General features: G+C 43.7%; 1 protein-coding gene across 3 annotated transcripts in view; it reads left to right on the top strand.

Annotated features, from left to right (window-relative positions):
- The first annotated feature begins 4368 nt into the window (after nt 1-4368).
- Nucleotides 4369-15941, top strand: part of RNLS (renalase, FAD dependent amine oxidase) — a 65975-nt gene continuing 54402 nt past the window's right edge. For all 3 annotated transcript variants that reach the window (XM_042818452.1, XM_042818451.1, XM_042818450.1), the window contains exons 1-4: nt 4369-4480; nt 4557-4653; nt 4786-4928; nt 5545-5703. In XM_042818452.1, the coding sequence (XP_042674386.1) occupies nt 4369-4480; nt 4557-4653; nt 4786-4928; nt 5545-5703 (511 nt within the window). The remainder of the gene's footprint in view (nt 4481-4556; nt 4654-4785; nt 4929-5544; nt 5704-15941) is intronic.

Genomic DNA, 15941 nt, shown 5'->3' with positions numbered 1-15941 from the left:
GGAGCTCTTGCCCCAGTCTCTATTTCAGTCCCATGCCCACAGATACTGTGGGAGCAATCACTGTGGTTGTCTTGACACCCATGGTGGAAACGTATGGCACGTTTCACCAGGAGGAGCTCAGTGCAGGATGGAAGTATTATGACTGTCATAATTCATAGTTTCTCTTGCAGCAGTAAGCTGAGTTAATCCCTGAAGGATCTTCTAACCATGTTGTTCTAAAATACTGTGTCCCATCTCTTCTGCTTTTGTGCAAACATGCATAAACTCCACAGTGGTGCTGCACATCAACATATGATTAGTAAATATTAGTTGTTTCTCTGCACAAAATGTTCCACCATTGCATATCCTTGAAAAAATATCAGCATATTACAGACGTCCTAGTTCCAAAACTGGGACAAGCTTTGTGTAATTTTCAAGTATTTCTATGATTTCCTTTTTTTGCTTCTGTTCCAAGGTATATTCTAGCAGGCAAGACTCATTGGGCTCAGGCTGGAGGCACTGCCTGCAGAGCTGCTGCCCTGTCAGACCCAGCTGTGTGCTGGGGAAGAATTTAGCTTTTACTTTTATTGACCTTCTGGAGGCTCCTCCTGGCCATCAGGGGTCCTATTAGTGTTCATCTAAATGGTGGCCCAGTTTTGGGGGTATTAATTGCTCCTACCCAGAAAGCTGCAAAGGACAAGTTGTTTCTGGGAAGCGGGAAAGAGGATTAAAAAAAATAAATTAATGTGTTTAAACAGGATTAATTTGAGCTAGATTTTGTGCTACTGAAAGATGCTTAAGGAATCTGTTAAAGATAGAAAATTAAACAATTGCATAAGCTGATAATCTGATCAGCTGATAAAATTTACAAATCCTTTTTTTTTTTCTTTCTTTTTTTTAGAAGAGGCAAAAGTATTTACTGAAATACTCTGGAGACAGACTGTCTTGAAGAAAGTGTATTACACCAAATGGCAATTCTATAGAAAGTTTCTGCAGCACGAGCAGAACATATTTAGAGGAAAAAAAGCATTAAATCATACATTATTTATGATAAGAAATGTGGCCTTGTGATAAAAAAGGAAACCACAGCGAATGCATCTTCACTTCATAAATAACTTTCATTAAGTTTTCACTTCTGCATGCTTACTCGGTTCTTCAGAGAAGAAAGGCTTACAACAGGACTTATAAAGAATGCAACAGATGACAAAATGCAGAGCATCATTATGTCAAGGAACAAATACAGGGCACGTTCTTGCAGGTTTCTTTTCCAAGAACTGTTCCATGAAACTTCTCACCAAAGGATGCTGTGGCTGCTGAAAGACTTCACAGAGCAAGTGTGCAAAGACTTGCAAAATTCATCATGGAATATTAAATAGTATCACAAATGGATTGGGAGGATGGAGAGATTATCATTCCTAACAATTCAGGCTGTGTTTCTCCAGGTATGCAGGAAGTCTGAAATGAAGAAACATTTTCCTGACGCTTGCAAAGAAGTGCTGCAAATGCTCCAAACCTAATGAGGTGGCTGAGGCAGATTTTAACACAATTTGTCCCCCAACTGTCAATATAAGTATATGTAGAAGATATCTTTCTTAATGACAACCAGACTTGATCTTACTTCTTTGCGAATTACTCATATTGACAATAATATTCACTCAAATGTGGGCAGAACCTTCTGCCAGCAGCTATCTGCCTGTATGATCTATTGCACAGATTATGTAATATTACAGACGATTTCTGTGGCACTCCTTGTTCTGTCCCATGTAAACACTGAATTTGAAGAAAGCTCTTTAGTCAGAAAATACGCAACTCAAAATAAATGATTCAGTCTTACTACCAAAATATCTCAGATAAACCCAAAGACGTAGGCAGTGCGTACGTTCCTTAAGCCTTTTCTTCCTTTGGATTTTGTAATCACATACCAGAATTACAGGACTGCTGGACTGTCCTTTTAATTGCTTTTCAGGATTTATGTTTCTCATTTATTCCTCTTTGGCTTCTCAGATGTCGAAAAGAAATAAACACATCCAACATGTGATTAATTACCATTTTTATTGAATTTTAAAGACACTGGAGCCATAATGCATTTCAGGAGATGTAGTGTTGCTCTGATTTCTCTCCACAGATCTGCTAGATCTCTTCGATCCGTCTTGGAAGGTTTAAAGGTCCTCTACTGGTCTTAATACAGGAGCAGTAAATTTTGTGTCCCTGCTGAAGCCACAAGCCACAAATAAGCTAAATCATGATAGGGTAGTAATTATGTTAGCACTTTCATACTTCTTACATGGTATAACAGAAGATCTACCTGAATGAAATGAAGAAGATAGTTTGACCAAAGATGGAAAGTATGGACTGCATTGTAATAAAATGAGCAGACCTCAAGAGCAATTATTGTTCATTGGAAATAAAAAAAAGAACATGCAAACGTTTTTTTTTCTAGAAAGAAAAAATATTATTTTCTCTAGAAAGGTTATTAAAAGATGCGGTGCAATCTTATATGCAACGATTTTGCCATCCAAACAGGAATAAGTCAGCTCTACTCTGTTAGAAATCCTGGTTCTGACCCTACAGCCAATCTGATCTGCTTTGATAGGTAGACAAATTTTTAGCTGCCCTGGCATTAGGCCAGAGTGGATAATCCTGCTTCAAAAGCAGGATGTTTGGCCTGAAGATCAAACACCAGTTTTGCTGTGGTTTGTGATAATGTTTTGTATAGACACTATAGAGACAGAAGAAAAATGGATCTCCTGAAACACTGCAGTTCCTGCACAGGATTAGTGCATCAACCACGGGTATTTGTCCCCTACTGTTTGTAGCATTGTACTGTTTGTTTGAACGACAGTATTTGATTCATAGTCCACTAATCCTAGTATTGCCTGGACAAGCTTGAACAGTGGGCCCACATGAATTTAATGAGGTTCAACAAGGCCAAGTGCAAAGCGTTGGGTCGGGGCAATCCCCGACAGGGAGAAGGACTCATTAAAAACAGCAGAGCAGCCCTGTGGAGAAAGACTCGGGCATCTTGGCAGGGCTCACAGCCTGGAAGGCCACCTATATCCTAGGCTCCATCAACAGGGCTGGGGTGTGGCCAGCAGGGCGAGGCAGGTGATTGTCCCTCTCTGCTCTGCCCTCGTGAGGCTCCATCTGGAGTACTGTACACAGGCCTGGGGCCCCCTGCACAAGAAAGACGCAGAGCTCTTGCAGGGGTCCAGAGGAGGGCTGTGAAGATGATGTGAGGACTGGAGCGCCTGTCCTACATGGAAAAGTTGAGGGAGATGAGCTTGTTGAGCCCAGAGGACAGAAAAGCTCCAGGGAGAAAGCAGCTGTCCCATACTTAAAAGGAGGGAGACTGACTTTCTACACAGTCTGATAGCGATAGGACAAGAAGGAAGGAGTTAAAACTAAAAGAGGGCAGGTTTAGAATATATGCTAGGAAGAAAGTCTTTACTCAGAGAGTGGTGAAGCACTGGCACAGGCTGTCCAGAGAAGCTGTGGATGCCCATCTCTGGAGGTGCTGAAGGCCAGGTAGGATGGGGCCTCGGGCAACATGGTTTAGTGGGTGGCAACCCTGCCCACAGCAGGGGGGGTTGGAACTGGATGGGCTTTAAGGTCCTTTCCAACCCAAACCGTTCAGTGATTCTGTGATTATCCAAACATTAAGGCTGCCGTCTGTACTTTACCAGGCACTGCTGGATAAACAACTGTGACCTTTCGATAATTCGACTATCACTACATTTTGACCTACCCATACCCCTCCAGATGTTTCACAGGAGACTTTCTCCTGCAGCCTGAGCTCCAATGGCATGTGGTCTGCAGAATGAGATTTGAGCTAGTCTGAGCTAGGATCCCTGGAATGAGCCTGCTTGGGATGCGGAATCCTCAGCTCCGGAAGTTTCTCCCTGCAGATGCAGTATTTTGAGGCCACTTGTACACCTAGCATTTTATGATGGGGTTAAAAAACACCCAACAAAATGGGGACGTTAGGAAATACTGCTTCTCTGAAAGAGTGGTCAGGCACTGGAATGGGCTGCCCAGGGAGGTGGTGGAGTTAGAGACCCTGAAAGTGTTTAAGGAATGCCTGGGTTTTGTGTTGAGGGACATGGTTTAGTGAGAACTACTGGTGATAGGTGGGTGGTTGGATGGGTGATCTTGAAGGTCGTTTCCAACCTTGGTGATCGATTCTCCAATTCTGTGATTCAGTGAAAATAGCACTAATATTTTACAGCAGACAGACACAAGGGACTGACCAGAAAGGACTATTAAAATAACTCTATATAAATACCCGTACTCTCACGCGCACAGGAAAGCAGCTCCGCCCAACCACACGGCGGCCAGCCGCCCTCCACAGCGCGCACGAGGCGTGGCTCAGCGCGGCCCCGCCCCGCGACGATGGCGCGGGTGCTGGTGGTGGGTGCGGGGCTGACGGGAGGTGCCTGCGCGGCGCTGCTGCGGGGGGCGACGTGGGAACGGCTCTGCGTGTGGGACAAGGCGCGCGGCGCAGGTGGGCTTGCGAGGGACTTGCCGGGCGGGGAGCGGGGAGAGAGAGCGCTGAGCGACTGTCCGCCTGTCCGCCGCAGGGGGCCGCATGAGCACGAGCCGCAGCGCGCGGGACGCCTCCTGCACTGCCGACCTGGGCGCGCAGTACGTCAGCCGGCGCGCGGAGTCGCGCGGCAGGTGAGCGGGGGCGCGCGCGGGCGGCGGCCGCGCGCCTGAGGCCGTGCCGGCCTCTCCGGGCCGGGCTAAGGGAATGAGCTGGTGGTGGGTTTCACCGGCGCGTCTGCATCCCTCTGCTTTTCTCCTGTCAAGTTTCTACGAGGAGCTCCTGTCTCGTGGCATCCTGGAGCCGCTGTCTGCGCGCATTGAGGGATTGGCGGAGAAAGAGGGCAGCTGTGACTACGTGGCGCCTCAGGGCATCTCCTCCGTTGTCAAGTATTACTTGCTGCAGTCCGGTAATGGTTAAACGCCTTTGTGTGAAATTAAGCCTTTTAATTGCTGCGTTCCCGAATGGTCTAACTGGTGACTTAAATGTGGAAGGTAGTCATTTGTTTGTTTTTATGGATCTTGGAGTTACTGAAAGGCGTAAACAGAACGGTGAGCATTGGACATTTCCCGCCCTGCAGGCGCTTTGCTGACTTCAGATGTGAAAAATGCCTATGAATAGAAGGTCTGCAGGACCTTGCCCTGTGTCCCATGCCCACTTGGTTCCATCCTGAGCAGGTTCGGCCCACTGAAGTTGCAGGAAATCAACCTGGCTGTTTCCTATCCACTTATGGAGATGAATCACGTTAGTAAGGACTCAGAGGAGTGCCAGCCCTAGAGCAGGGCTGATAGGAACTTTCCAGGTGATGAGGATCATGGAACCATAAGGGTTGGAAGGGACCCTCTGTTAAAGCAGGTTTGTAGTGTAATATCCTGACTGTTAAACCAATGCAACCTGATTTGTGAGATTTTGCGCGCAGATGGTTTGTGTGCTTGGCAGTTAGTAAGCCATCCAGTTACTAAGAGGAACTACTGTGCATTTTCTACATGGCATTCAGCTATATGTATTTAATTTTTTCAAACCAGATGCAGATGTCTGCTATGAACGCCACGTAACTCATATCTCTCTGCGAGATGGGAAGTGGGAAGTCTCCAGCAAAATGGGATCACCGGAACTGTTTGATGTAGTCATTCTCACTATGCCTGTTCCACAAATCCTTCAGCTGCAGGGTGACATTGTAAACAGTAAGTGTATACCTCAAAACTGCAGGCATTTAGCCTAAAATGGTGATCTGTGTATCTTGTGTAGCAAAAAAGCACTCAATAGGCTGAACTGTCTGTTGAATTCCATTCTGATAGGATGAATATGAAATTAATAGAAGACAGGTGATTTCAAGGCTGTATGGGCACGCAGTGTGACTAAAATTGTAAGTGCTATGAAGAGGGAAAAAGCTGGGAGCAGATCTCTTTTGTCCCAAGTCTAGAAGTTGAAAACTTGCTCCTTCCAGCTTGTTTAGTGTTTTTGGCTGCCCCCTGGGGGTTGTATTCCCTAATCATTATCAAATCTCAATTATCCTTCAGTGATTAACTAGAATAAATGTGTTTAAAGTGGACTTGATGTGTTTGCTGTGAGACTGTTCCAGGTCAAGGCATGTTCACAGAATGGCCCCAGTGAGGATTTACAGGGCAGAGTCTGGATACAGCTCTGAGTGCTGATGCTCTGTGGATGCCAGGAAGCGCGTAGCCAAGCTCTGGGAGAGCCATGTGTGAATTTATCAAGATAGCTGCTGTTCTGTACCAAGAACATACTGCATCTGGCTAATATATGCTCTTTGACTGTGCTTGCAGCATCTGAGACCAGCCTTGTGGCTTTGTTGTGAGTTGGTGTTGGTGTCACAAGGTTAGTTGCATCTTTGCTGCCAGTTCCTGAAGTAGACACTGTAAAGTCGGTGGGTTTTCAGCTCTTTGGTCTGTGGCAGCTACCCCGGTGTCCTGAAGATAAAGAGCTGACTTTGGCTCCTCGTGTCCTGCTGTGTCTTGGGTTTTAACTCATTTAAGCTCGTGTCTGTCCGTAACGTGTCTCCTCCTCACTAGCTGCAAAAGATTAGGATGGCCAAGCTGAAAGCATGCACTTGAGCAGTATGCATAGCTTGCATTAGCTGGAAAGCATTGTACAGCCTTTTTCCAAGGGAAAAACTTTCTTTCACAAAATCACAATTGTAGGAGTTGGAAGAGAACTTTGGAAATCATCTACTCCAACCCCCCTGCTAAAGCAGGTTCCCTACAGCTGGTCACACAAAAAAGAATCCAGGTGGGTTTTGAATATCTCCTGAGAAGGACACAGCCTTTGTGGGCAGCTTGTTCCAATGCTCTGTCACCACAGTTCAGAAGTTGTTTCTCATGTTTAGATGGAACTTTCTGCATACCAGTTTGTGCCCACTGTCCCTTGTTCTGTCACTTGGCACCACTGAAAACAGTTTGACCTCATCCATTGGACTCCCGTGCTTTAGATTTTAATAGGCGTTGATGAGATTCCCACTCAGTCTTCTCCAGGCTGAAAAGTCCCAAGCCTTTCCTCGTAAGGGAGGTGCTCAAGGCCCCTAATCATCTTTGTGACCTTCTGCTGGACTCTTTCCAGCAATTCCCTGTCTTTCTTGAACTGAGGAGCCCAGAACTAGACAGACTACTCCAGATACACTCCTCACCAGGCAGGGTAGAGGGAATGGATAATGTCCCTTGACCTGATGGCCACATTCTTAATGTACCCCAAGATACTGTGGCCACAAGGGCACACTGCTAAGCTTGTGGTCAACCTATTGTTCACCAGAACATGCAAATCCTTCTCAACAGAGCTTCTTTCTAGTCCCTAGCCTGTATAGATCCTAACCTCCTGTAGAACTGTGTGGATGTGTTATCCCTCCCCAGGCGACTCTGCGTTTGTTCTTGTTGAACCTCATAAGCTTCCTCTCTGCTCAGCTCTCCAGTCCATCCAGGTCTTGCTAAATAGCAGCACAGGCTTCTGTTGTGTCAGCCACTCCTCCCAGTTTTGCACCATCAGCAAACTTGTTCTGTCCCTTCATTCAGGTAATTGATGAAGATTTTAAACGAAGTGGAACCTAGTACTGACCGTTGGGGAACACTGCTAGTTACATGCCTCCAACTAGTCTACAACTGATCACGACACTTTCTGCTATGTCTGTCAGATGGTTCTCAATCCACCTCACTGTCCACTCATCTGTCCCACATTCCTTAAGCTTAGTTATGAGAAAGTTAGGGGAGACAGTGTCAAAAGCCTTACTGAAGTCAAGGTACAAAGCATCCACTGCTTTCCCCTCATCTACCTAGTTGGTTGTGACATCATAGAAAACTACCAACTTGGTTGAGCATGATTTCCCCATGCTGTATCTGTGCTGATTACTGCTGGTAACCTTTTTTTTTCCACTTGCTTGGAGATGGCATCCAGAATAAGTTGCTCCATTACCTTCCATGGTACAGAGGTGAGACTGATAGGCTTGCGATTTCCCTGCTCATCCTTCTTGTCCTTTCTGAACACTGGAGTGATTCTGGCTTTCGTCCAGTCCTCAGGCACCTTTCATTTCTCCGCGACTTTTCATAGGTGATAGAAAGTGGTTTGGCAGTCACCTCTGCCAGCTCCCTCAGTAGATGTGAGTGTATCTCATTGGGGCCCATGGATTTGCATGCGTTGAGGATGATCTCTTACCAGACCCTCCTTGAACAAGGGAAAGTCTTCCTTTCTCCAGACACTCTCTCTTACCTCCAGGGTCTGTTATGCCCGAGAGGTAATCTTAGCAGTGAAGGCTGTAGCAAAGAAGGTGTGCAGTAACTTCACCTTCTTAGTGACTTCCAGGGCACCCACCTCATTCAGTAACATTTCCCTTCCCATATTGTGAAGTGTCTCAGTTTAGAAAAGCACATGCTTTCCTTCAGTCCTGCTGAAGTTCAGGTTCCTTTGCAAAGTAGAATTGTTGCCCTGAAAACTTATTTCTGCTGCTTTTTCATTTTGTATATGATAGTAGTACCTTTACTTAATGTTTGTCTTTAAAACTATTTGAGTTGAACCAGACTAATATTAAACGATAATACAGGAAGGTAAAAACGTATGCATTTAAATTACAAACTTGGTACCCTGCATGCACTTTGGGAGACATTGTCTAGAGGAAAGTACTCTGGTGAAGGCTTCATTCTTCACTTGTAAAAGCAGCAAGTGGAAGTACTGGAGCAAATAGATTGTTCTAGTGGAATAGTTACATGTGTATTGGCATCTTGAAGAGAGTTTCCAATTTACATGACTGCGAGAAAGATTAAAGTTCTGAAATTAACTGGATTTAATACACATTTAATTCCCATGCAGTTTTGGTGGATGGGAACTGAATGAAGTACCTGTGGTATATGTGTGTAGTATGACTTTGTGGGCACTGGGGCTCTTCATTGGTTGAAACTGCATTAAAACACTTTGAAATAATGGTAGCGTAGAGGGGAAAAAAAAGAAGCTCATAAAATTTAATAGAAACCAGGGGAAGCAGAAGACTTCCAAGCATGTGCGAGCTTTGTGTTTCTGTCCCCTTTTAAAATGTTGGCATGCCCTTTTTTTTTTTTTTCTCCTGGATAATTGAATCCATTTCTGTCCAAAAAAGCAGCCAGGTCCCCTCAAGATGTAATTAAGGTGAACAGTTCATTTCACTTGCTCTTGGGTCGCTGGAACTGTCAGACATTTTTTGCAGCATCCTTTTCTTATCTTCTTAGTAACTGCAGGACTAACTTATCCAAGGGAACTCAACAAGTCTTCTATCTTCCTACCCCTTCCTCTCCCTCTCTCTGCCTTTACTTTACGAGCTTGAGTATTCACATGAGCAAGCAAAGTGGTAATTCTACCCTTGCAGAAGTTTTACCTTTTGCTGTACGAGTGTGATGGTTAACTCTCTTACATCAGTATTTCTCCTCTACTTGAGCATATTTAAGTGTTGGAGTATTGTGTTTTTAATCAGTGGTCCTGCAAATGGTCTCCTTAAACATATGTAGTATGTCTCTTTAATAAGAATGCATTTTGGACACGTGTGCTATTGGTTTCAGAGATGTGTCCTGAAAATTGGACTCCTGTATTTGCAGTTAAGTGAAAACTTCCTGGCCTGATTCACCCCTATGATTGTTATCCTTTGCTGGTAGTTCAGTCTGGCAGCAGTGAAGTTGCTGAAGAAGCATGAGCGCTATCAAAAGGGACTTCATCAGGATTGCGGTAGCTAGCTGACAGAGCAGAACAGAGATGGTATTTTCCTCTGTCCTTTCAGTGCCAGGGAGGGATACTGAATGGACCAGGAAAACTCAGCTAGTAAATATGTGGCTATGCGGCTGGTGCCATCACAGGAATTTTGGCTTTTTGAACCATGGAGCAGTTTACTTGGCACCTGTTCTTATGGCTGCAGATAGGTCCCAACTGTCTCAAAGGGGGAAACAGCTCCTAGCCCAGGAGCTGGCAGGGCTCCTTGGGAGAGCTTTAAATTAGATATCAATGGGCAAGGGGATAAAACCAGGTTTGCTGGAGATGAGCATAGGGGAAGAATGGCAGGGCTGGGAGGTGAGGCCAGCTGCTCAGCTGAAGTGCATCTACACCACTGCTTGCAGCATGGGCAATAAGCAGAACTTGGAAGCTGTTGTGTGGCAGGCAAACTATGACTTAATTGTCATTACTGAAGCACGGTAAGATCACTCCCATGACTGGAGTGCTGCAATGGATGACTACAAGCTCCTTACAAGGGATAGGGAAAGAAGGAAGGACAATGGCTTGGCTTGCTACTTTAGAGAGTGTTTCAGTGTTGTAGAGTTTGAGGCTGGGGATTATAAGGCCAAGTCTCTATGGATAAGGATTGGAAAAGGCCAGCAACTCTGACATCCTGGTGGGAGCCTGTTATAGACTACCTAACCAGCATGAAGAGACGGGCGAGACATTCTATGAACAACTGGCGGAAGTCATGCATTTGCCAGCCTTTGTTCTTATAGAGAACTTCCAGCTTCCCTGATACATGCTGGGAAAACAGTACAGTATAGAGAAAGCAGTCAAGCAAGTTGCTTGAGTGTGTGGAAGCTAACCTACTGACACAGCTGGTATGAAAGCCTACAAGGGGGGATGCCCTCTATACCTACTGTTCCCAAACAGAGGACTGACAGTAGATGTGGTTGTTAGGAGCTGTCTTGAGCAGAGCAATCACAAAATGATAGAGCTCTCAATTAGTGGTGAAGTCAGAAGGGAGGTCAGCAAAACTGCTACTTTGGGCATCTGGAGGGCAGACTTGTAACTGTTCAGTACACTGATAGAGGGTCCCGTCGAAGTCCTTTTGGAGGGCAGAGGGGTCCAGGAAGGCTGGGCACTTCCTCAAGAAAGAAATTTCAAATGAGCAGGAGCAGGATGTCCCCATGTGCTGTAAGATGAGTATGAGCCAGAAAGGAAGAAGATTGGTATGGTTCAACAGGGAGCTTTTGCTTAGACTCCAGGAGAAGAAGAGAGTCTACCTCCTATGGAAAGAGGAACAGGCAACTCGAGGAGAGCACAAGGAAGTTCCTAGGATATGCAGGAGAAAGCTAGAAAGGTTAAAGCCAGCATGAGGTCAACTTGGGCACTGTAGTGAAATACAACAAAAAACTGTTCTTACAAACACATATTAACAGTAAGAGGAAGACTAAGTTGAATCTCATCTTTCCTGGATGTGGAGGGGAATGTGTTCACATGATAAGAAAAAAGCTGAGGAGGCTCAGAGGAGACCTCATTGCACTCTACAACCTCCTGAAGGGAGGTTGTGGCGAAGAGGGATTTGGCCTCTTCTCCCAGGCAACAAGCAGGACACGGGTTAATGGCCGCAAGTTGTATCAGAGGAGGTTTAGGTTGGACATAAGAAAGAACTATTTCTCTCAGAGAGTGGTCAGGCAGTGTTCAAGAGGCGTCTGGATGACGTGCTGCGTGATATGATTTAGTGCTTGTGGTGGCAATGGTGATGAGGAGACGGTTGGACTAGATGATCTTATAGGTTGTTTCCAACCTTGTGATTCTATGATTCTGTGATTCTCAGTGCCTTCAGTACTTGTCTCTAATTGACAGACCAGTCATCCTTTGGATACACAGCCTTCCCGACCTGGAAGTCTAGGGTGAAGAGCAGAATAAATCCCCTATGATTCAGGTGGAAACAAATACTACTCCACCTGGACTCCCACTTTGCTACAAGAAGGACATTGAGGCCCTGTGGTGTCCACAGAAGGGCAGCAAAGCTGTGATAGCTGATTAGCGGAGAAGCGTGCGTCTCTACAAACCCTTTATTTATGTATACTTTTATATGTGTGTGTATATATGTATTTTGTTTTGTTTACTTCTATTGCGCTGTTTGTATTCTTGAAATTGATCCAGCATTTATCAGTTTTTAAATGAAGAGGGGCAGAGAAGAAAGTGACTTGCTACAGTCAATCTTCTTAGATTTATTCATCTTTATCTTCATTTTCAGTCTTTACTTACTCTCTCTACAGCTAGTGCTCCTAAATTGATGCATCAGTTATGTATTTAGAAATAATAAAGACAGAATTAATAACATTGCTACTGGAAGTCTTAAGCTTTGAAATATCTTGCAGTGGTAATGCCTGAATTGATGGGCTGTAAACTGATAATTGTTCTGACAGCACCCTTTGATGCTGTTATCTGATGCCACTGCGCATCTCTGATTTGCTTTAGTCAGTTTTTGTCCAGAAACTATGTGTTTCTGTCTTGTGCTTACTTGAAATTACAGTAGAATCACTGAACGAAAGCAGTCATGAGCAAAAACAAAAACACCTACATCTTCATGTTCTTGTTCTTTACAGGGCACGCAGTACCTAAAGAGTTGGTGCCTTCCTGAGCTTTAGACTGAGGCAGCAGAAAATGGTTATCTACTTGCAAGGTGTTTGGAACAACGTTAGGTGGCAGCAATCAAATGATTTTTAGGACTTTGAATTTGCGTGACTGTATTTAGTGCACTTAACTTGTATTTGGATTTTACATATTTTGGCAATAATTACTGTGGTTATGCAGAAGTTAAAAGGAAGATGAATATATGTGTTTCTGAGTTTTGTAATGTAAATTCAGTGTCAAGAAGCAATACATTTGCTTAAAAGGTGAGTCTTTGAAAGTGAGAAGACGAAATTTTACAAATATTTACCACCCAGTGCTATTTCAGACAAGGTCTTTCAGTTGTAACCTTCTAGAATCCTAGATTTTCACACAAATTCCCATGTGGTCACTAATCAATGTGGCCTTTTTTAAATTATTTTCAAATGAGACTGACAAACTTGCTTATAAGTTCTGTTTTCTTTAAGGTGATTGGCAACATGGCAATTAAAGATCACAACAATCCCAAGTAGATTCTATTTTTGCATTAGTGATGTTTTCATTAAGTTGTTTTTACTTGGAATTTAAAATTATAGTTCTGCATGTTTAATCTGCTAATAAAAAGGAATGTTGTGGCTTTTGTTTTGAGCCTGACCAAATTTTTTCATCTGTCTGAATGTCCCACATGTTTTAAATAATACAAGCTGATGAGAAGATTCAAGTAAAATAGGACTATTTACTTGGAGACTATATAATGCGAATTAGGAAAGCAAAACTTTCACAGCTTTTCATGACTCTCAAGTTCTTGCTTGAGTACTTTATGTACATGTGTATTTTTGGATAGGCTTATGATAAATTCTCAGTTTTGTAGTTCCATTTCCAAGCAGTCTTAGCAGGCCTTATCCAGACCTTGAGTTTACTCTTCTTACCTAACAAATCTACCATGTCCAATGTACACATGTACGCTGAGGGGTTAGTTACTTGTTGGACCTAGGAGCTGAGGTCACACCGTGCAAATATTTGTGCTTTCTGGAAATACAGGTAGTTATTAATTTTGCATGAGAGTGGTTGTTGGTATTAATGTGGTCTTTTCAAAACAGGTCACTCCTTTGAAATGGTTGCATCCTAGTACTGGCTGAGGTTCTTGTATTGGAAGGCTCAGTGTTGGTGAAATCAGGTAGAACACTGACGGGGGTGTGAGGCAGCAGTTGTTTGGTTTAACAGTGCTCTTACAGAGATGTGGGACATCGTTCTCTTCTACGAAACCCTCCATCCTTGCCACAGGAGAGCAGTTACAGGATGCAGCAGGACACACCATTGCTCTCCTCTGCTGTAAGTCTCTGTTATGGTGGGACAAGTGAAAAGCAGTGCACCACTGTCTGTTCAACTGCTGTTGTAACTACGTTACCTGCATTTAAAGTGCCCTTAGCTGTTACCTGCCCTCTGACTTCTGCAGCTCAGGTAATGCCTTCTATCTCAGGGAACACTTTGTTTTTTGCTTTTCTTTAAAGAAAAAAAAAAAAAAAAAAAGTCACATTGCATGTTCTTCAGTGGCTGTTTGACTTACTTAGCCTATTTTTAGATTTATCTGGATTGTTTATAATGCTTTTTTTTTTTCCTGCAGTTATTAATTGAACACAATGAAGGCCTATCAGAAGTCAGATAGGCCACCACACTGATTTGCATCACTTTTGTCTTAGAAGTATGAGGTTCAAACCTGTTGTGTGTGAGCATGAGAGGTTTGCAAAAGAGAATGAAATAGCAGATGTGTTAGATAAAGTGCTGCTTTGCATTTTATTGTTGACAGTCAACATTGCTTCTTTTCTGTCTGTTAAACAGCTGAAATTTTGATTTGACAGATCTGGAAAAAAAAGCAACAAAACAACAGGATACAATGCTAAAAGACAAAGCCTGCTGCCTTGTAATGTTAAGGGAACACTTTCTTAAGCAGTCCTGTGAGTTGTTCCACTCTACCTCCAGCAAGTCCGTTGTATCAGCGCAGCTGTCTGTGAGACCACAGCAATGCAACTTCCCCTGCCCCAAAAGGCATGGAGGTTATTTTTAGTGGGATCAGTTGCAAATCTGCAGTTCGCCATGTGGTCCGCAGACTTACTGGTGTAATGTGTGCTTCCAGCAAGGGGAGGGGAATAGCATAGGATCTGTGTAACCGTGTGAGCAAAGAAGTGCTTGTGATTCTGTGGTTTGAATTCTAAGCTTAGGTTTCCTGTCTAGTCCCAGGAGAGGTTCAGAGCACCTGCACCTTCAACTGTGAGCAGAATGTGTTGGTTTAGCTAAACTGATTTTTAAAAGTTACATCTGATATGTCAGGCAATGCTGCTTTTGTATGTTGATGTGTAAGTCAGCCTGATATACCCATCTGCAATTACTATAACCTGGCTGTACTTTTTGTCCCTACTGTGTGCTGGTTGGCAGAATGCTGCAATGCCGGTGGGTTTGATTTTGGGATGCTATTTAATGCCACTTGAGCATCTTTCATCAAACTGTAGAATGGCTTGGGCTGGAAGGGGCCTTGAAGTCCATCCAACCCATGCTGTGGGCTGGTTGCCCCTCACTACTTCAGTTTGTCCAGGGTTCCATCCAGCCTGGTGTTGAAGGTCTCCAGGGATGGGACATCTACAGTTTCTCTGGCCAGCCTGTGCCTGGGCCTCATCACCCAAATTTTATGTCATCATCTACGTGGGTTGCTCCAAAAGTAGTGCTTCCTATTTATTTCTTTGGAAACTACATTAGATACAGTAACACTGTTTGATAGAGCAAATTCTCAGCTACAAAACGCTGTTTTTTGACACAGTCATGAGCATTAGCTATGCATTTTCACCAGCAATGGACAAAAGTCAATGCTATGCTCATGTAGGGAAAAAAAAAAAGTGCCACCAGAGGTGACCGGCTGCTACGATGGCATCATTGCTGAACACACCACCCACCACCTCACTGCGCTCGCATCCACTCTATGGTCTCCTGAGACATTCAGCAAGGTTGATGAATGTCCGTGGTACCTTTTTTCTGCACTGAAGACTTAATTATGCAGCTTTTCTTCATGTTGCCATTTTGTCATGCACACGTTTTGCCTTTTTGCAAAATAGTAAAGGTGTTGGTATACACAGACTGTACTTGGAACAGAACAAATAAATGATCTAAAATTTATTTATCTGAACAATAAACACAGATACCTCTCAGTTTTTCCCAACAGCAGTCTTTGGTAATGTCCAGGGATTGCGTTTAAACAGAGAAATGTTTCCAAAGCTGCTCTTTGCTTTGAGCCTACAGGAAAAAAAAATATTATCTGCCAAAAGTATACAAACAGACTGAGCAACTCTGAAATTTCTTTATTCATGTTTCATGGAACATGCATTTAATGAGCTGATGGTTTCTGTGTTGTGAGAATCCTGACTGTGCCACTCAGAGCTTATTCTTCAGTTAAGTCTTGATAAGGAATTCATATTAGATTTTTATTTTTAAATCCAGAATGTTAAGAAAGAAGAAGGGTGGGGGCTGTTGCAGCAAAAAAAAATCAGACAGGTGTTTACATTGTCATAGAGGCTTAGAGCAATGGCCTTTTTCTTCTGTAATTCCAATCCAGAATATAACTTAGTATTTCAGC

The sequence above is a fragment of the Centrocercus urophasianus genome, unplaced genomic scaffold (assembly GCF_019232065.1).
Source record: "Centrocercus urophasianus isolate 14NV4802_14NV808 unplaced genomic scaffold, USGS_Curo_1.0 seq_17, whole genome shotgun sequence".
NCBI lineage: Eukaryota > Metazoa > Chordata > Aves > Galliformes > Phasianidae > Centrocercus > Centrocercus urophasianus.
Note: the sequence above shows the minus strand (reverse complement) of the source record. Positions and strands in the feature narration are given on the sequence as shown.